The following is a 20,452-nucleotide window of genomic DNA, read 5'->3' on the forward strand; positions in this document are numbered from 1 at the left end:
GTGCCTACTGGCACACAAGGTCCTTCCTGGTGGCTCTCCTCTGCCCAGTCCCTTCCCCCGGGCGCCCCCAGGGCACCTGCGGGCGGGCCCCCCCACCTGCACACGCAGCCGCGGTCGCCTGCGCCTGCCCTTCTCCACACTGGCCTGGGGCTGCCCTCTCGCCCTCCCTCGCCCTTGGCTCACACGTTCCCACGGGAATGTCTCCTCCGCTTGACCTGTGGCCCTCGGGAGCCAAGCCCAGGGTTTGCCCTTATCATTTTAACACCTGGGCAGGCAGCCCTCGTCTCCAGGCGCCGTGAGCCTGGAGATCCTCGAGAGCGCACGGTGGAGGACCCAGCGGCCCAGGTGGGCGTTCCTCCTTGTGGCCACTAGGTGGCAGCAGGGCCCCCAGTTGTCGGCTACCCGGGAAAGGCCTCCAAGGTCAGTGTTTGCCCTCCCCGCCCCCCCCAAGCCAAGACTTTGGGGGACTCAGTACAATAAAATAAGCATCCAAAGAGCTTATTGGCCGCTCTTTTGATAGGTAATCTCAAGGGGAGGAGAGGCAAAAGGTCTGAAAATTAGACCTTCCAGACTTGCAGACCGCCTGGGTTCCTCTTCGCCTTGACATTTCCTGGCTGTGTGATTTTGAACAAGGTTCTTAACCTCTCTGTGTCTCAGTTTCCTAAAGTGTAAGTGGGAATTACAATGTCCCCCGTGGGGAGGCTCAGGGCCCTGGCATGCCGTGAATCCCCAGTGGGTGTTTGTGGCTTTTACACCCTGCCCCCACGGGGCTGGCAGGGTAGAAATGGCAGAGAGATGAGAAGTTGGGCCAGTGTTGAGGCCAGAGGGCAGAGAAGGTCGTGGAGGGAAGCAGGATTCCTGCAGGGGGCGCTGTTCCCCCGACAGGGACCTGGAAGGAGGGGCGCACAGAGCCCCCAGGCTGGGAGGGCCTGGGAGGGGAAGACTGTGTCCCAGGCCACACCTGTTCCCTGGGCCCAAGGAGCCCTTGTCCCTTGTCCTGCCAGTGCTCCTCCAGTAAGCCCCCGGGCCTGCGGGGGGGCCTTGCCATGCAATTGTATTTTTAGTTCCCTGCAGCCTCGGCCTCTGGAAGACACTCTCCCCACCCCCAGCCTGGCCCCTGGCTGAGCTCACAGGACGAGAAGGGACTGGTCAGTATGGGGCCTGGAGAAGAGTCACGGTGGGAGGCTCCTGGGGGGGTCTGGAGCAGCCTGGGGCCCTGCTGTCCTGCCCAGGGCTCCGGGCAGGTCCTGCCAACTGAGTCCAGCCCTAGGCCGAGTCCTGGCCTGGCGCTGGCCCAGGAGGGTGCCCTTGCCAGGAGGCTGGGTGTGGGGTGCTGCAGGCTTGGGGAGATTGCACCCCGCCCAGCCTGGGAGGGAGGGGGAGGGGAGGGGAGGGGGAGGCGGCCAGACCCAGGCGCTGGGCTTGGCGGAGGCACAGGGTTCTTGTTCTTTCCTCGTCTTTGGTCCCCTTGCAGGAGTTGCCAGAGGGAGCTGGTGGCCTCCTAGAGACTGGCAGACTCCGAGGCCACCTCGACTGGACTCTCCGCCCTGGAGAGCATGGGGCCGGGCTCACACCGCCCGTGGGGCTGGAGGGCTCTCTGTGCAGGGGACCAGAGACCAAAGATGGTGGACCCTCTGCCAGGACCTTTCCCTGAGCTTAGATGATGACACTTAAAATGACCACCACTCCAAAGGCCAGGAGCCCAGCCAAGGGGCGCCTGCCATGTTGGTGACAGCTGGTGACTTGCCCCACCCGGTTGGTTCTCAGGGTCTGACATGGTCAGCGTGGACAAGCAGGTCTTAGGTGGACCTGCCGGCCCTGGGTGGGCGTGGCTCTCCCCTGCAGCCCAGGGGCCCTCAGAGCCTGGACGAGGGGTGGCGGTGGCAGAAGGGAACGCTTTGACTCGAGAGAAGGAAGCATTTTGAAGGCTTAGGTGGTGACCTGCTGTCCCTGGAGCCCCCCAGAGCTGGCGGAGGACCTGTAGGGAGAAGACTTCAGAATACGAAGGCTTGAGGTTGACTCCACGGCGCTCAGATTTGGGGACTCACGGTGTTCTGGAATAGGAAGAGGGAAACCAGGAGGGGGACAGGCCTCGCCGTCCGTCCCAGGGACCACAACCCCTCGCAGAGCAGCCCACCCCGTCGCCCCAGCATCCACTCTGCTGCAGCCTGAGCGGGTGGTGGCCGTGGCCTTGGCCTCCATTAGGTTAAATAGCTCCACAGACGCGGGTTTCCAGGTGCAGCCCCCTAACGGGGGCCTGCAGGCTGGTGACAGCCTCCTGACGCGATGATGAGACTTACACACTCAGGCTGTCCCCAGACAAAGGGCTGGGGAGGGAGAAGCGCAGGGACTTGGAGATGATCAGCTCGGGCAGCCCACCCCTCGGGGTGCCTGCGGATCTCAGGGGACACAGGCAGAAGGGGACAGAAAACTGCTTGACGGGTCCCGAGCTCTGGCGCTGAGGGTGTCAGTCGGATCCCAGGGCTGTGGGACAGGTGGCCCCACCAGCCTCGGGCAGCCCTCGCAGCCTCCTTCTTTCTGGCCTCCCCTCCGGCACCAGGGCCTCGCCCTCCAGTCAGAGGCAGGGGCTGGAGCTGCCGAGGGTCTGAGCGGCTCCCAGACCCTCCTTTTCCACGGATGCCAGTGACTGGAAGGACAGATGGGACCCCTGGGGTCCCCGTGCCACTTCTGCCTGGTCTTTTGGCCGCTGCCAGGGGGACCCACTGCTAGGGAGTCTCAGCGTCTGCCGGCTGGCAGTCACTGTGGTCCTCGGGAAAGGGTGCCAGACGCGCAGCCTGTGCGGTGCTGGCTGTGATCATCGGGATCCGCAGTGCAGTGAACAGACCCTGGAGGCCACACCGGGGTCACCAAGAAGCAGCAGCTCATAGTCATCCTCGAGCCCTAACTGGCCGTGCAGCTCCCGTCTGAGAGGGCCTCTGACTGGCAGGGCCGAGAGCCACAGACCCTGTCAGGCCTCGGACAGGGGCCAGCCCCAGCCCACCAGCTGTGACCCGCAGCAGGTTTAGGGGAACCCTGAGGTCCCAGGAGTGACCCCATGCCTGGGCCTCAGCAGGGCGGCGCTGGGCAGTGGTCTTCAGGAGAGTTATGAGGTGGCCGTCGCTGCTGACCCCTGCAGTGTGCGCCCTGGACATGTGCTCGCCCCTCTGAACCACAGTGGTCACAGGGGACAAGGCCAGCTGTGAAGACACAGAGAGGCACCTGGCAAGGCCTTGGTCACCCCCATGGGTTCTGTGCCTGCTGAAGGGGGGTCTTATTTTATCCTGTTGTTCTCAGCATGTCACAGCCAGGGTCTGACACACTGTGCATGGGACAGAGAGATGATAGAGGAGGAGGAAGGAGGAGGAGGAGGGAGGAGGAGGAGGGAGGAGGGAGGAGAAGGGAGGAGGGAGGAGAAGGGAGGAGGAGAAGGGAGGAGGGAGGAGGAGAGAGGGGGAGGATGGAGGAGGGAGGAGGGAAGAAAAGGAAGGAGGAGAGAGGGGGGAGGAGGGAGGAGGAGGGAGAAGAGGGGAGGAAGAGGGAGGAGGAGGGAGGAGGAAGGAGGAGGAGGGAGGAGGAGGAGGAGGGAGAAGAGAGGAGGAGGAGGAGGAGGAGGAGAGAGGAGGAGAGAGGAGGAGGAGGGAGGGAGAGAGGAGGAGGAGGGAGGAGAGAGGAGGGAGGAGGGAGAGAGAAGAGAGGAGGAGGGAGGAGGGGGGGAGGAGGAGGGGGGAGGAGGGAGGAGGGAAGAAGAGGGAAGGAGGAGAGAAGGGGAGGAGGGAGGAGGAGAAGGAAGGAGGAGAAGGGAGGAGGGAATAAGAGGAAGGAGGAGAGAGGGGGAGGAGGGAGGAGGAGAAGGAAAGAGGAGGAGGGAGGAGGAGGGAGGAGGAGGGAGGAGGAAGAAGAGGAAGTGGGGAGAGAGGGGGAGGAGGGAGGAGGAGAAGGAAGGAGGAGGGGAGGAGGAGGGAGGGAGGAGGGAGGAGGAGGAGAAGAGAGGAGGAGGAGGGGACAAGAGAGGAGGGAATGAGGAGGAGTGAGGAGGAGGGAGGAGAGAGGAGGAGGAGGGAGAAGATAGGAGGGAGGAGGAGGGAGAAGAGAGGAGGAGGGAGGAGGGGAGGAGGGAGGAGGTAAGAAGAGGAAGGAGGAAAGAGGGGGAGGAGGGAGGAGGAGAAGGGAGGAGGAGAAGGAAGGAGGAGGAGGGAGGAGGAAGGAGGAGAAGGGAGGAGGAGAAGGAAGGAGGAGGAGGGAGGAGGAAGGAGGAGGAGGGAGGAGGGAGGAGGAAAGAGGAGGAGGGAGGAGGGAGGAGGAGGGAGGAGAGAGGAGGGAGGAGGGAGGAGGAAAGAGGAGGAGGGAGGAGGAGGAGGGAGGAGGAGGAGGAGGGAGGAGGGGAGGGAGGAGGGGGAGGGAGAGGGAGGAGGAAAGAGGAGGAGGGAGGAGGAGGGAGGAGGAGGAGGAGGGAAGGAGGGGGAGGGAGGAGGGGGAGGGAGGAGGAGGAGGGAGGAAGGAGGGGGAGGGAGGAGGAGGAGGGTGGAGGAGGAGGAAGGAGGGGGAGGGAGGAGGAGGAGGAGGGAAGGGGAGGAGGGAGGAGGAGGAGGAGGGAGGAGGAGGAGGAGGAGGGAGGAGGAGGAGGAGGGAGGAGGAGGGAGGAGGAGGAGGGAGGAGGAGGGAGGGAGGAGGAGGAGGAGGAGGGAAGGTTGGAGGGAGTAGGAGGAGGAGGGGTCGTGACATGTAGAGAGACGAATGGGCGTGGTGGTGGTGCCTGTGGCTGTGGAGGGGGTGCCTGTGGCTGTGATGGGGGTGCTGGATGCAGACTGAGTCCCTGTCCTTGGGCTGGGCTCTCTGGCAAGGCCACGCTGTCCCCCCACTCAGTGAACACGTGGGGCCCAGGAGCTGCGCAGGGGACTGAGCGGAGCCCCTGCCCCTCGAGACCAAACTGGGGCCTGGCAGCCGGCTCCCAAGGCAGCTCTGCCACCAGCCGCTGTGTGACCAGCTTCCCTCCAAGGGGCCTGGTCCCTGGTGGGGTCTGCGAGAGCCGGCCACTGTCGCAGAGAGGCTGGGGATGAGGAGGCACCAGCAGCCGGCCGTGGGCAGCACCTGTGCACACGAGGCCAAGCCCCCTGGGGAGGACCCGAGCCACTTGGCAGGGCAGGGCCTGAAGCCAGGAGTCCCCGAGGGGCCTGGGGACCTGCCCTGAGCTGGCTGCACACAGCACCGGGCTCCTCCCTCCCGTCCTGGTGGTCGAGGGGCATCCAGGAAAATGGGCCAGGACGTGACCCAGGAGGCTGCCGGGGTCAGGGCAGTCCTGGGGCCAGTGGGCGCCGGTGCCCAGCCGGGGACGGACCGGGAGGCAGCGTCGGGTGTCACGGCGCTGGCAGGGGCCTGGCTGTGCCCTTCCCGATGGCTCTTTCCACACCAGCCCTCCCCGTGGCCTGAGCTGTCCTGGCCCTGTCCACAATGGCACCTGCCCCAAAATAGCTCCCATGTGAGGCAGGAGAAGGCAGAGATTAGACCCTGCGGAGGGGAGGGGGCGGGAGCGCGGCAGCAGGGGGTATAAAAGCCATCGGGCCGGCAGCCCCCACCCGAGCCAGGACACAGCACCAGGGACACAGCACCCAGGGACACAGCACCCAGGGCCACAGCACCTGCTCTTTCTGTCCTCAGTGCCATGGGACTCAGCGACGCGGAATGGCAGCTGGTGCTGAACATCTGGGGGAAGGTGGAGACCGACCTCGCTGGCCACGGGCAGCAAGTCCTCATCAGGTAACCAGGAAGGACCCCGACCCGCCGCCCCCCAGAGAGCTCAGACATGGTTGAAGGTGAAGGCGGCCCTGGGTAGACCAGTTGGCTGCGGAGACGAGGCGGTTTTCTCTGCCTCCAGAGTCGGGGACCCAGCTCAGGAGAGGACAAGCACCCATCCGGGCCCAGGTCAGCAGCCGGGGAAGCCCTGAACCCCTCGGGGAGAGTCTTAGAATTATGCACAGAGCCAGCCAAGGCCCTGCACCATCTTGTCTCACCACTTGACTTACTAAGGGGACCCAGAGGGGAAGGTGTCCCCAGAGCCACAAGCTCATTAAAGTCCATGAAATGTCAAAGCTGAGGCATGACTTCCAAGGGGAGTCCGGTTGGGATGCCTACAGGGATCTGTTGCAGAGCAGCTGTGTGACCTTAGGGAAGATACTCAACCTCTCTGAGCAAACGCTTTTCCCTTCCCTGGGGGGACAGTCTCCTCCCCTCTCAGATGACCTTTGGCCTCCCTTGGACTCGCTGTCCCCTCCTACCTGCTGGGGAGCAGCCCCGCAGCCAGCAAGGTTATCTGGGAGCCCTGGTGGTTGGAAGGAAGCTGCTCCCCGTCTCTGTCCCTGTCACCGGCAGCCACTGCTGGGCTGCAGCAGGCCCCACCTAATGGCTCCCCGCCTCTCGTCCACCCCCGAGCCAGCGAGTTCCTGTGTGGCCTTGGAGCAGTCCCTGGCCCTCTCTGGGCTGTTTCCCTAGGGCTTGAGCGAGGGTGGTCTTCTGCCCTGCTCTCAGGACGCAGGGCTGGCGGGAGCCGCGGGGGAGACGGCAGAGTGGCCCGGCCCCCAGCAGTGACTTGGACATCTTGAAGGGGACTCGGAGACCTTTCCTCCCTTCCAGGGCGCATCAGAGAGGCCTGCCAGGGGCCAGCGGCCAGGGGCAAGACACCACGCCCAGGCTGGCCCCTGGCTGGCCCCAGCGGGCGTGGCGCCCTGTCTGTCTTGGGCTGGCACCTGGCCCGCTGCCCCCGCCTCTGGGGGCTTGGGGTGCAGGGTGGGGCTCCTGGGGGGACGCCAACTGTCCAGGACGTTGGCCTCGGGCCCCTGGTCTCGCTCCCTGACCTTGGCAAGGTCACGCCTCTCTGGTGGCGAGCCGCAGGTGGACGGGGCCTGAGCAGCAGCGGGCACGGCTTCTGGCGACAGGCTGGACGCTCACGGGAGCCAGGGCCTTCAGAGGCCAGTGTCCAGCCCCTCCAGCCCTGCGGCCCCGGCCCAGCCCCTCCTGCTGCTCACTCTGAGCCCTGGGCTCTGGACGGGACGGCCTCGGGGCCTCCTCTGTCTGTTCATCTCCACGGGCCGAGCCCGGGGCCATCTGGTGCCGCAGGGCCCCTCGGCCACCCGCCCGCTCCCCTCCTGCTCACTTCATCTTGCATTTCTGTGGCTCAGCCGCGCCGGTGGCCAGGACTGCCTCCTTACAGGGACGGGACAGCCCGGGAGCGCCAAGCAGTCAGGGCCAGCTGAGGGAGACCTGGTGACCATGGCCACACGATAATGACGGGATGATAACAGTGACAACGATGAGCAGGAGGCAGACAGCCAACATTTATAGAGCGCCTACTGAATGCCAGGCCAGTGGGAGGTGCATCGGATGTAGGCCTCACAACAACCTTATGAAGTCAAGGTTGTGATCACCATGTTTAACAGAGAGGTTAAGTAACTTGCCTGAAGTCACACAGCTAGTGAGATGGGGGCTGGGATTGAAGTCCAGGACCTTCAGGTCAGCCTCCCTGCTCTTAGGACCCTGCTCTCTTGCCCGTGGTCTTGCCAAGCTGAGGTGGGCTCCTGCCCACCCTGGGTCTCCTGTTCCCATGGAACGTGAAGGGTCTCCGTGGCTCAGCAGAGGGGGCTGATGCTAGGACCGAGGACCAGCCAGCCCGGGCTCGGGGCCACTGAGGAAGGTGCCTGGTCGCCCCTGCAGGTGGCCTGGGGGCGGGGACGCCAACTGTCCAAGGTGTTGCCTTCAGGCAGATCCAGGGCAGCCGCGCTGCAGGACCCAGGGCTGATGGGGGCCAGAGGCTCCGCGGTGCCAGGGTGGTTCAGTGGAGACCCGTGGGCTCTGCCTCGCGCACCACCAGGAACCGCGGCTCCTCGTCTCTGCTGCTGAGCGGAGGGTGGAGCGTGGGAAAGGCGTCTGGAGGTTGAACCATCATCTAGACCAACTCTGTTGGCAAGGCTCAGAGAGGCTGAGTGACTTCTTCCGTGCCACACAGGACCTCCCACACAGGGCCAGGCCAGAACCTGGCTTCCGGAACTCTGTCCCCTAGACCTTGGGGGACTCTCCAAACGCCCAAGACCCCTGCTGCCTCGGACGCCCATTCCTTGGCCGGCTCCTGTCCCAAGCACTCTCCTTCAGTGACCTTGAGCCTCCTCTGTGGGTGCCAAGTCTTGCATCGTCACCAGGAATCCAAGGGTCATTGTCACCAGATAATAATAGTCAGCAGCTCAGGGACCCTTGGAAGAAAGGGACCAGAGACAAGCCGTCAGTGACGCCTGTGGCTCTGGACAGGGTCCCGGGTGACGCAGGGACGCTGGTCCTGGCTGTGGACAGACTGGCACTCTGGGGGACAGGCTCCCGGGGAAGGCGCTGCCCAGTCCCCGTGGGGTGCAGGTGGCGTGAGCGCTGCGTGCTTGGCCAGGGGACACTGACGTGCACCTCTGAGCCCACGGGGGTGCCCGGGCTCACATGCAGATTGCACGTCGGTGTCTTTATGTGACAGGGACCACCCCCAGCCAGCCCCTGGGGCCTCCTGGGCCTGGGTCTCCTCACCTGTCAAGGGATCTGCCTCCCTCCCAGGGTTTTTAATGAGATGCTATTTGCTCACCCTCGGAAGACACACCCAGGGCCACCCCACGTGGGTGAGCATGTTGGGAACCTGTGGGGACCCGAGGTGCGTGGTCCACCTGCACCCCGGGAAGCAGACTTGGCCACCGACTCCCCGTGGCGGGGTCACCGGGACCCCAGCCCGAGCGCACGCACAGCCTGTCCTTGGGGAGCGCTCCGCGGCCCTCAGCTTCCCCGAGGCCGGGCTCCCAGGCCAGGACGCTCCCCCCAGATCAGAAGCCACCACGCCCCACGCTGCAAGGTCAGGCTGCCGAGGCTGGACGGGAGCTGGACCAGGGTCACAGCCACCAGCTGCCCGGCCACGGGATGAATGGGGAGCACGGTCCCTATGAAGAGGAGCTGGGGGCTAGAGCTGACCACAAGCTCAGGAGCTCACTAGGGAGGAGACTTGGGGAACTAGACGGCATTCTTGGGGGGAGAAGAGGAGCTCAGAGCTCCGCCCCGGGGACCCTGGGACAGAGACCTCGGGGACCGGGTGCTTCCCAAGGTCCACTGTGCGGCTCAGGCTGCAACCCAGAGTGTGACCCCAGGGGGTTGCCAGGTGCCACCAGGCCTGAAGCCGCAGAGGAGGGACCTTGGAGGAACAGAAGGCTCCGGGTGGGAGGGGGCTGCGGAGACGGGGCCTCCCCCACATCTCGGGTGTGGCCCGGGAGAGAGGCCGGGACCCCGTCCAGCACTGGGTTGGGTCAGGGCTCTGCCACCAACCTGCCGTGGGACCCGGCCCGTCACCTGGCTCTGGGTCCCCATGGTGCGTGGGTGGAACGGGGGCTCCCTCCGCCAGGGGAGGCCCCCTCCACCCCCACCTCCTGCAGCAGGAAGCCAGAGCGGGGGGGCTCAGGGCCCCTGGGGTGGGCAGGAGAGGGACGGGGAGGTGCAGGGAGCAGAGCCACAGGGGCACGGAGTTGGCTCGGGAGTGGGACCCCTGAGGTCCCCAGCGTGTGGAGGACGGCTCTGAGTCACCCAGCGCAGCTGTGACGTCACCCCCCTGGGCCCCTCTCCCCAGCTGTGAAGGCGGATGATCTGGTGGCCCTGAAGGGAAACCCAGGCACGGAGCCCAGCGGGGGCCTGGCCAGAGTGGGCACCCAGCCACCAGGGCCTCCAGCCCCGTCCCTACTCTCCAACGCCCTGGGCAGGGCGGGCAGAGCTGGAGGCAGTGCCATGTGGCACTGTGCTTTCTACCCCTGGGCAGGTAGGATCCCACTTCATCTCCCATTCCCTGGATGAGGAAGCAGATGCACAGAGAGGTGCAGTGAGTTGCCTAAGGTTGCACAGGTCAGACTAGACTCGAGTCCGGCCCCCTGCAGGCCCCACTGCACACGCCCACAGCTGACCCCAGCCCTGCATGTGTCCACAGTCTCTTTAAGGGGCACCCTGAGACCCTGGAGAAGTTTGACAAGTTCAAGCACCTGAAGTCGGAGGACGAGATGAAGGCCTCGGAGGACCTCAAGAAGCACGGCACCACGGTGCTCACGGCGCTGGGCGGCATCCTCAAGAAGAAGGGGCAGCACGAGGCGGAGATCAAGCCCCTGGCCCAGTCGCACGCCACCAAGCACAAGATCCCCGTCAAGTACCTGGAGGTAGGGCCGGCGGGCGGGCGGGAGGGCCGTGAGGGCTCCGCGTCCAGCTGGGCCTGGCTCAGGGGCGGCCCGTCCCTGGACTCGGTTCCCCTCTGGGCACCTGCCACGGCACTGCGTCCCCTCCCCACAAGGGGGGCTGAGCCCTGAGGGTGCCGCTCCCGGATGCCCGCTCAGAGGCCCCGCATCTTCACAGGTGGAGAGAGCCCCGAGCCCTGGGCAGAGCCGCGGGTGGCCTCCTGAGCTGGGCTAGGCCGAGGGCCGGCGCTGGGCTCTGGTTCTGCCTTCATGGCCAGTGCAGCAGGGGACATGGGGACGGGAGCTTGGGGACACCTGCAGACAGGTGCATGCTCTGATGGCAGCCACCAGTCAGGACAGGCTGTGCTGACATTCGCCTGGGCCACACCTTGGAATTCTCACAAGTGACACCCTCGGAGTGGGGACTGCATCCCGCGTCTTCTTTTCCTTTTGGATAAAAAAAAAAAAATCCAGAGGTAGAGAGTTCAGACCCAGTGTGGGCCGTGCCGTCACCTGGGGTCTGGGCTTAGTCCTCCACGCTGCCATCTTTAGCCTGTGGTATCCATCCTCAAAGTGGCCTCATGGCTCAATATGGCTGCAAGAACTACACCCACTTTATCCATATTCCAAACAGGAAACAGAAAGAGAGAAGACTCCCTTTTGAGACGTTTAAGGGGTTCCGGGGTCTCATCTAACACTTTTGTAGATATCTCATTGGCCACAAGTTAGTCATGGCGGTCCGCCCGGAGAGCTGGGAAAGGTAGTGGGGGAGAGGGGAGAGAGAGATTGGCAGGCGAGGAGCAGTCTCTGCCCCAGGCAGGGACACTTCTCATTAGGAGACTGGGGGCTCAGGGTCAGCAGCCTCCTGGGGTCCCCAGGCCCATGGGGCAAGTCAGCTGCTTCATCTGCACCCCACCCAGTGTCACTTTGTCCTGGTTCCTGTCATGGTACCTGCTGGCTGTGTCATCGCCAATCTCTCTCCCCAGGGAATTTCCGCCTCCAGCACCACGAGAGGCTGGGGGGAGGGGGCGACTGAGCCCCCGGGGGAGGGGGGAAGGAGAGGAGGCGCTGACCGGGAGAAACGGCCCCAGATCTCGGGCACCCTGTCCTCCGACTTTGTCTTGAATTTGTGAAACTCAAGGTGAACTTCGCCCTGTCTCCCTGGTGCCCAAGGCGGGGGCAGGGGCCCTGTGTCTGGCCCAGGGTGTCCTCTGGGTGCCCCCCCCCCGCCCTGCCCTTGGCATTTCACCCTGGGCCTGAGACAGGGAAGAGCCAGCCGCCCCTGACCCGCCTCCCTCTGGCCCTGGCAGCCGCCAGTCCCCACCCCCTCCTGGTCCCTGCTGGGCTCTGCCATCCACCTGCTGTGTGACCTCAGTCTGGCCGCTTGGCTGTCTCCTGTCAAATGTCACCACTGGGTGCTGGGCCAAGGGCGGGGCTGGGACCAAGCCCTGGTTCCCTGTGGAGAGAGCCCAGGGCGCTCCCCTGGGGCCTCTGGTCCCCCAGCCAGCCCCGGGCACCGCTGTCCGTCTCCTGGGGGTGGGGGCACTGATCTTAGCCCCCAGGACAGGGTCCCTGGGGCCGGGCAGACGAGGCCCGGGTCCATCCCAGCAGCAGGAAAGATAAAGAAGGAAAACTGGGGCCTCAAAGCAGCAGCCACCGCAGGCCACCAAGAGCCAAACTGGACTGGGCCAGCGGGAAGTCGTGCCCCTGGGTTCCACGGCTGCGACCTGGTGACATCTGAAGCCGAGGCCTGGCCTTTCCTGCTGGCCATGGAGGTGCCCGGCCCTGGCCTGTGGCAGGGGGGAGCAGAACTCCACCCGCCCTTCCCGGCCCCAGGCCTCGGTGTCCCCCGCTGTGACGCGGTGGTGGTGGCACCTGTCTCCTGGTGGCCGTGACACTCCTGGCGGTCACCCAGGATCCTGCCTGTGCACAGCGAGGGCTGGGGAGCGGCCTGGAGTCAGGGGAGCCGCGATGCCGCCTGGGCCCGGCCACCCGATGACAGCGCCCCGCGTCCCTCCCCACAGTTCATCTCGGAAGCCATCATCGAGGTCCTGAAGAGCAAGCACTCCGGGGACTTCAACGACGCGGCCCAGGGCGCCATGCGCAAGGCGCTGGAGCTGTTCCGGAACGACATCGCGGCCAAGTACAAGGAGCTGGGGTTCCAGGGCTGAGCCCCGAGGCGGCCTGGGCCCCCGGGCAGGGTGGGCACCGAGGGCCGTGGTGGCCGAGTACCGCGTGTGTGTGGTGTGACCGCTTGCTTCGGGGAGGTGGCCGGGAGGCGGCCGGTGGGCGCCCCAGAGGAGTGTCACCGCCCTGGGAACCGGCCATCGTGGCCTGCTGACCGCAGCCGCCGGGCTGGGTGGCCTCGTGTCTCTCTGGCCAGATCCCACCGCAGCTCCCCCCGCCCCCCAGCCGCCTCTCCTCCCTCCCCTGAACCCCAGAGCCATCCATCGGCCCCCCGCTGCCTGGAGTCTCTGACCCCTCACCTACAGATGTCCCTTTGTGAGGGGGAAGCCCGCAGTGGGGGCGGCCAGGTTCCTGGGCACGCATGGCCTCCGGGATGGGCTGACCCTCCTGGTTTTAATAAAACACCTGCAACCTCTCGGTCTGTGCCTGGCCTTGGTCCGTCCCAGAGTGAGGGAGGCGCCCACCCGCCGCCCAGGAGGAGATGGGGAGGGAACCCTGCGATGGCCACCTTGAGGGGGGAGGCCCTGGGGAGGGACAGGCCCAGGCGGGCCCCCGGGAGTTGCAGGGAGGACCACAGCCTGAGCCCGGGGGCTGGGTCCGGAGCCGGCATCCAGCAGCCGTGACCTTGGCCATGCGGGGTCAGCGTCCAGGGCACGGGCTGTGGGAATGGCAAGAGCAGAGGGGACAAGGGAGGAGATGGTCACTGTGGCCAGAGCCTCAGCAACATGATAAGGTCACCAGCCAGTAAGTGGCAGAGCTGGCGGGGAGGCCGCAGCCTGGCCGGCGGCAGGGACTCTGGCCCGGGGCCCAGCCAGGCGGCCAGCAGTGGCAGGCGCTGACCTTCTGGTCAGAGAGAAAAGACAGACCGGTGGGGAGCAAGTCGCAAGCGCAGGCCAGGGGACAAATCCTTGTCCACCAGCCCCAGGGTGCGGGCAGCAGAGGGGGTCCCTGCCGGGACCGGATCTTGATGTGGGGCCGAGGGCGGGGCACAGGCCAGGGCCTAGGGGCTGGACCCTGAGCCAGTGCCTGAGCCCAGGACCCTGACACCACCAGCCCTCGGCGTCATCGGTGGACAGCTCAAGGGCTGAGCTCTGTCCCTCTCCAGAGGGTCCCAGCATGGTGACTTCGTGCCCCCCTGCAGCGTCTGCCTCGACAGGCCCCAACCTCAGGCCAGCCAGCGCTCAGGCCACTGAGCAGGGCCCACTGAGGGCTGGCGTGGACACCTGGAGCCCCACACAGCCATTTACCAGGCCCTGGACGGCAGCCTCAGAGGGGCCCCTGCTTCCTGGTGCTGCAGGCTGGGGGCACCTTCTGCCCTGGAGGAGCAAGGGAGAGGCTGGGGGTCTTGCTCCTGAGACTTGGGGGACAATTTTATGCTCTGTAGAGCCATCTGATTGACGGCTCGGATGTGGTCAGTGCAGGGGCCGGAAGGTGAACATGCCCGTCCCCACTGCCCTGCGCTGGCATCCAGACCAGGGCTGGGCAGAATCAGAGCAGTGGGGAGCCCCAGCCGCTGGTCCTCCTTCAGCGAGTATTTGCCAAATTCTACAGGTAGAAAAACATGAGCAGGGCTGCCCTGTAGGGTTGTGTGGGTTGCGCACTCCATCTCCAAGCCTGGCCCAGGGGCGCATAAAGATGGGTCCAGAACCTCTGATTGGAGCAGGGCAGAGCCTCTTTCCCTGGAAACCACGACCATATGCACTTTTCCTCTTTGGCTCTCTTCTGACAGTTCCAGAGAAGCCTTTTCAACCTCCACATTTCCTGCAAAACCCTGGGGCCACGTGTTCCTCCAGGAGCTCTTGGGCCTGAGCTTACAGGTTCAGGCAGGAGACGCAGATTATTTTTGTTTTCTGTTCAGCGTCACATCTTCCCCTTGGCGTGGGGCCACGAGACCCGTTTTCTGGAAAATAGGAGCCAAAGGGGAAGGAAGAGGGTTAGCTCTCAGAGACCCCGGGGGATGGAGGCTGGGGTTTTGGAAGCCACCCTGCAGCGGCGTCCACTCTGCGTCCACTCGGCGTTATCCGAACAAACAGCTTTTAAGCAAATACCACACCCCAGGCCGTGACTGGGACCAGGCTACATGCTCTCTGCCCTCAGGAAGCTTCCAGATTTGGGAAGGAGAGGGACAGAGCCCGCCTGGGCCTGGAGGGGACCCTGACAGGCCGAGGAGGAGAGTCTGGGGCGCGGGGAGACGTGGAAGGGGGAGCGCACGGCTTCGCTCACGGCACCCCGGTGCCTTCCTGTGGTGAGAGACAGAGTCTGAATGAGGAATGGGTGAGAGGAGGAGAGGGGAAGGTCCTGAGGAGCGGGAGGAGAGGAGCAGGGTCAAAGGTGGAGAGTCAGGCTGGATCTTCCACCAGGGACACCTGTAGAGACAACAGGTGACAGGGGTGAGGAGTTCACAGGTGACGGGGAGCAGGGTGGTGTGAGAAGTACCAGGTCCTAGAAGGAACGTGGGGGAAGGGTGTCAGGATCGGTCACCACGGGACGATTGGGACGGCCACAGAGTTGGTGGAGCAGGTCTTGGACCAGGCACAAGGAGCCGAGATGGGGGTGTTTCAGGGGATGAGCAGGTCTAGGGACCCCTTTCCCAGGGTCTTGGGTGACAGGCTCAAGCCCAGGAGTTCTGGTTGGGAGAGAGGGTAGTGTGACCAGGCAGAAAGGGAGGGGGCCTTTGAGACCACGTGAGTGGGCTGTGGTGGGAGGCGATGGAAGGACCTGGAACATCCCGGACAGTAGGGTCCCCCTCGGAAGGGGACAATGGGGAGGCCCTGGCAGATGGAACAGGGGGTGGCCCTGAGGTCAGGGAGAGGAGCAGGGGAGCGGCAGGCGAGTCTGGATGGAAGCCCATATGAGGGGAGAAGGAAAGCCTAGCCCCCAACTTTGTGAGGATGCCCCTTCCCATAGGGGACAGGGCACTGTGGAATGACCAAAAAGGAGTGGGTGACACTAGACAAAGGCACCAAGAAGGCCAGGAGTCTGCAAGGGCTGGCAAGGTCTGCCCTCTACCCCACAATAGAGGTCACAGAATCAGCGGCAGGTCCCCAGATTTCCCGAGGACTGAGTCTGTAGCCGGGTGTCCAGGAGGAAGGGGACAGGCCACCTGGAGTACGCAGAGTCACCCCGGTTCCCACGGAGTGAAGGGAGTGGTCAGGTGTCCTCTGTGCCAGTCCTGAGAGTCGGAGAGGGGACCAGAGGGCTGGATGGCCAGGGGCCACTGTGGGCTCAGAGACAATCAAAAGCCCAGTGTCCCTCCTGATGGCATCTAGGACAAGGGCCCAGAGGCTTGTGAGGCTTGGGACATGTACAATCCCAGTAACTCCTCTGACCACATTTAAAACAGGGTCTGGGCAGTCCCCAGGGACCCTCCCACAGGCCAGCGGACCAGGGACAGACGCTGAGGCCGACGGATGGCTTGAGAGAGCATCTGAGATTTCTGCTTCCGGGCCTTCTCGTCTCTCCGTTACACACCTTACAGGCCACCCTGTCGGAATGGGGAAAATGGCAGTCGGGGGGCAGAAATAAAGAAAGTCCACACACTTCAGCCCTTTTCAAGGCTTTATTCACTCAGATCACTCCATACAGCTTCACTCGATAGGTTCTTAATCCAGAAAATGATAATCCTTAATGCTGGGATTAACATAATCAATCCACAGCAAATTCCCACACTTACTCATGACAGGCTCATGACAGACACTCCCTCCGAGTGATAAGTTCAAGTGAAGATCTAAAGTCTCAAGCCTGGGCTCTAAGTCCAGCAGGTGCCCACTCGCTCCGCCCACGGAGATCAGGTCAGGAGCCAAGGCAGGCTTCTCCTGGGGTGGAGAAGAGGGTGGAGGAGAGGGTCATGGGGAGAAGTCGCGGCTCTCACAGGGTCAAGAGGTGAGGACAACGCAGAGGACCAGGCAGATGAGAAGAGCTGGGGTGTCGGCCCAGGTCCTCACCAGGCTCCCAGGTGAGGGCACCCGTGTCAGCGCTGAGTGTCTGCTCACTGGCTCCACCATTTATGCTGAATTTTGGGGTTTCTGACCCCCCTTCCAGTCCCCATGGGCCACTACTGGACTTCTCAGTGACGTCATCTGTCCTGAGGTTAAAGCCTCTGGTCTGGTGGCCCCACCCTGATTTTCTTGCTTCTCGCTCTTCTTACGGGGCGAGGGCGACATGCCAGGGGCTTCACTCTGAGCTTGTCAGGGTGGGCAGACAAGCCGAGGGCCACACTGGGGGCTCCGTGGGTGGGCCTGGGGAGACTGCAGTTTCACACTGGAGCTTTAACATGGAGCTGCTTAGGCTCAGGCCCACGGCCATCCTTGCCCACTCCCAGAACCTCCGCTTGGGGCGTTAGGGGCCCCTCTCAAGGCGCCTGAGTTTGGCCTTAACAGCAGGGAACTCCTGGGAGACAGCGTGGGTGACTGGTGGCGGTCTCCCGTCTGGACTCTGGGGCCCAGGTCAGTTCCTGTAGCCAGGCCTTGGTCAGCAGGTTGAGTGCCGGAGGGTCTCACTCTTTTCTTGGAAGATTTCCTGGGGCCTTTCATCACTGATGGCCCAGGGGCTGCCGCTCCAAGTCCTGCCGTGAGGCAAGTAAGGAATCGGTTTCTACCAGTGGGGGTCAGGGACTGCCTCAGTGCCCATCAGGTGGGCAGGGGAGGTCTGACGTACCCACCAGCACGGTCTCCAGCTTGCTCCCAAACTCGCCTGCGCTCCTCGGGCAGGAGGGTGTTAGACAAGGTCATAGGGACATGGTGGAAGGTCAGATCATACGATTGGGTCAGATACTGAATCTCTTTGATCTCTGTGGTGGGGCTTGAAGCATGGGACCCAGGCCGCTTTTCTATCCGTGAAAGATCGGACAAAGGGAAAGGCACAGGAACCCGGATTACCCCGACCCCAGCCGCCTGCATTCAGGACACAGAGATGCGGTGGGGCAGCGGCAGCCGGTGAGTGTGTGGCAGGAGGAGAGAAGGGACTAGGGGCCGAGGGTCAGTTACTGCGGTGGCTTCATTAGAAAGAGAACTGTGGTGTGTCGGGGGCTCATCCCCTGGGTCAAAGGAGGAGGGGTCCTGGGTAGGGTCCTCTGTCCCTTTGGAAGCAGGCGCAGGGGGGTGAGAGCTGAGGGGACTCGAGTGGGAGAGCGGGAGTTAGAGAAGGGCTTAGAGGGCAGAGAGGAGCAGCCTGAGCGTACGATCTCTCTTTCCACTTTCCTGAAGGCTCCCTGTAGGTGAAGGGTCCCTGATAGTATGGGACCTGGAGCGCCGTTAAGTGGCCAGTGAGAGTCCAAAGGATATGGAGGCCAGACCTGGTTGCACAGGCGGAGAAGTTTTGGGGGCTTTAGGTCCAGGTGAGAGAGCTCAAAACCCAGGACCCAAATCAAAGGCCACCTATAGACCCAGGCGACAGTAGGGACCAGCCGTAGCTGTGAAGGCTGAGGCTGGGGGTGCCCCGACCACAGGTAACCCTGGGAGTGTCGGACGATGGACGGTCACTTCCCAGGACCCGGAGGTCTTTTGGGTCAACCAGAGACAGGGTCTTACCTGGAATGTCCGGTGGTGGGTGCAGAGAGGGCGATGGGCAGAATGGAGGGCCTGGTCCCATGATGGAATCCAGATGGGGGCCCAGGGACGCTCGGAGGCCCTTGAGGAGGGGGGCGGGCACACGGGGAACCCGATCCCGGGTCTTAGCACCAATGAAGGGAAAGCGAGGAACCCGGAGAAGGCGAGCGAGAAAGGAAAGATGGAGACCAGGCAGAGAAGCACGCGGTTATCCGTCAGAGCTGACAAATCAAGGCCACCTCTCCCCAGACGGGGAGAGGCACCACGGGCTGGGGGCTCGGGACTTTCATGGGGCAGGCTCAGGGATCAGAGCCGGGTGGGTCCTGATGCGGTGGTTAAGGGGGGTTGGTACTAGGGGAGGGGAGCCTTTCTCAGAAAGGCCCTCGGGCGGGAAAGTGGAACTTTCTCTTAAGATGGCATCTGTCACTTAAGATGGCCATCCAGATGCTAAGCAGGGACCTTACAAGGATGAAGAGCTAGCTCTCACCCCGCCTGAGGGAACCCCCTAGTGCAGGCCGTGGAGCCAGGAGATGGGTGGGTTTTGAGAAGGAGGCGGGAGCGACGGCAGGGGCCTTCTGTTACTGTAACAAATGCCCCAAATGATCAATTTACAAAGAGGAAAGGTTTGCTTTGGCTCCCGGTTTAGGAGGTTTCAGTCCATGTCCGACTGGGGGCACTGCTTCGGGCCTGTGGGAGGAGGAGCATGTGGCAGGGAACGCCTGTCCGCCTCATGGCCGGGACCAAAGGGGAAAGAGGAGCTCGGCGTCCACAGTCCCCTTCAGGGGCACGGCCCCCAGGACCTGGAGATCTTCCCCAGGACCAGCTCTTCCAGGGACCCTGCCTCCCAGCCCACCAGGCTGAGGACCAAGCCAGCAACGACAGGCCTTCAGGGGACCTGTTAGCATTTTGTCACAGCCATCGAATGCCCAACAAGAGCAACTTAGAGGAGGGAAGTTCTGGGTTCAGGGTTTCGAGGTTCGGCCCCCAGTGGGCCAACTCCATTGCTCTGGGCAGGTGGGGGAGCATCCTGGGGAAGGGCCAGGCAGAGAAGGGCCCACCTCCTCCCGCCACGCCCGACCGCCTGCCGTCGCCCCAGGTCCCAAGGAGGATGGACCAGCTAGGTCACGGCGCTCGCCCCCTGGCCACTTCACCTCTGAGCAATGGAGCTTTCTGGGGACACCTTACATTCAAACCGTAGCAGGATTCTCCAGAGAAAGGCACCAACAGGACACACAGGAACACACACTTTTGTTTTTATTTTATATTTTTATTTTTTTAAAGAGAGAATTTTTAATATTTATTTTTCAGGTTTCGGCGGACACAACATCTTTGTTGGTATGTGGTGCTGAGGATCCAACCCGGGCCACATGCATGCCAGGCGAGCATGCTACCGCTTGAGCCACACACTTTTGTTTTTAAATGTGTGTTTTGTTTTTTTTCTTCCAGAATTATCAGGGCTGTAGGAATGGGCTGCTTTTCACAGTATCGAGCCGCTGTCCTTCCAGAAATGGAAATCCTCAGCCCTGTTTATAATGATGGACTTTTCTGCTTATTTGTTTGTTTATTTTGTACTGGGAATTGAACCCGAGGGCACTCACCCCCTGAGCCACGTCCCCAGCCCTTTTTATATTTTATTTGGAGATGGGTCTCGCTGAGTTGCTTGGGGCCTGCTGAGTTGCTGGGGCTGCCTTGAACTTGTGATCTTCCTGCCTTGGCCTCCAGAGCACCTGGGCCGCACCCGGTACCCACTGCTTCACTGGTTTTTATTGGGCATTTTCTGTTCTCGCTTTGTCTCCCCCTGGTGGCCAGAGTGAGCAAGGTCCCCCGCTTGCTCATCCTGTCCCTAGCCCAAGGCCAGCTCTAGTCGGCCGTGTTATCTGGGAGATGCTCTAGTGTACTACATACATGGACATACCATGACCTTGGGGACTACGGGTGCTTTTTAAAATTATGGTTCCAAGGGCCCCCAGGACCCTGGTTCTGAACGTTTGATTCCTGCAGCGGAGCTACGCGCCTGTGGAGCAAGCCCGTGCCCAGGGGTCCTCATGTGAGGTGACCTGTGAGTTCACCACATGAGGGGACACCACGTGTGGTCAATTCAGCCCCCTGTCCATGTCACCTGCCGCCCTGAAGTCCCTGTGAGCCTGCGACTGGGACTCTTGGGGTGGAGCCGGCAGAGGGCTGGAGAGGACGCCAGGCCAGCCAGGAGCTGGCGCCACCCGGGCCAGCCTCCGTGACAAACGTGAAGAGCTGATAAGCCCCGGATGACTCCCCGCAGCTCCTGACTTGGCCAACCTCGCTGAGCAGAGCTGGGATCGGTGACCTCAAAAACCGACAGGCCGCCCTGATAAGCCCCGGCTCACGCGGCGCGTCGGCACCTTCCTGGCGATTTGGACGCCGCCTGGTTCTCATTCCGTTCTCTCCATCGCTGTCTCTCTCACATTCCTGACAAGTGTCTCAGAAACTGACACAAACTGCAAGAGGCCACAAAACCTTCAC

The 20,452-nt window shown here is 63.2% G+C and overlaps 1 protein-coding gene across 1 annotated transcript; it reads left to right on the forward strand.

The window, feature by feature from the left end:
* The first annotated feature begins 5,555 nt into the window (after positions 1–5,555).
* On the forward strand, positions 5,556–12,822 carry Mb (myoglobin). Its single transcript, XM_026409997.2, has 3 exons — positions 5,556–5,754; positions 9,983–10,205; positions 12,245–12,822. Exons 1-3 carry the CDS (start codon positions 5,660–5,662, stop codon positions 12,389–12,391), a joined length of 465 nt encoding a protein of 154 aa, XP_026265782.2. The 5' UTR covers positions 5,556–5,659; the 3' UTR covers positions 12,392–12,822.
* Positions 12,823–20,452: the final 7,630 nt, after the last annotated feature.

This window comes from Urocitellus parryii, chromosome 5 (genome assembly GCF_045843805.1).
Source record: "Urocitellus parryii isolate mUroPar1 chromosome 5, mUroPar1.hap1, whole genome shotgun sequence".
NCBI classification, from domain to species: domain Eukaryota; kingdom Metazoa; phylum Chordata; class Mammalia; order Rodentia; family Sciuridae; genus Urocitellus; species Urocitellus parryii.

Bases quoted from the DNA above. Each gene is read 5' to 3' on its own strand.
- Mb (XM_026409997.2), top strand. From the start codon at position 5,660: ATGGGACTCAGCGACGCGGAATGGCAGCTGGTGCTGAACATCTGGGGG. The intron at 5,755-9,982 runs GTAACCAGGAAG...ATGTGTCCACAG, and splicing joins GGGCAGCAAGTCCTCATCAG to TCTCTTTAAGGGGCACCCTG. The intron at 10,206-12,244 runs GTAGGGCCGGCG...CCCTCCCCACAG, and splicing joins TCCCCGTCAAGTACCTGGAG to TTCATCTCGGAAGCCATCAT.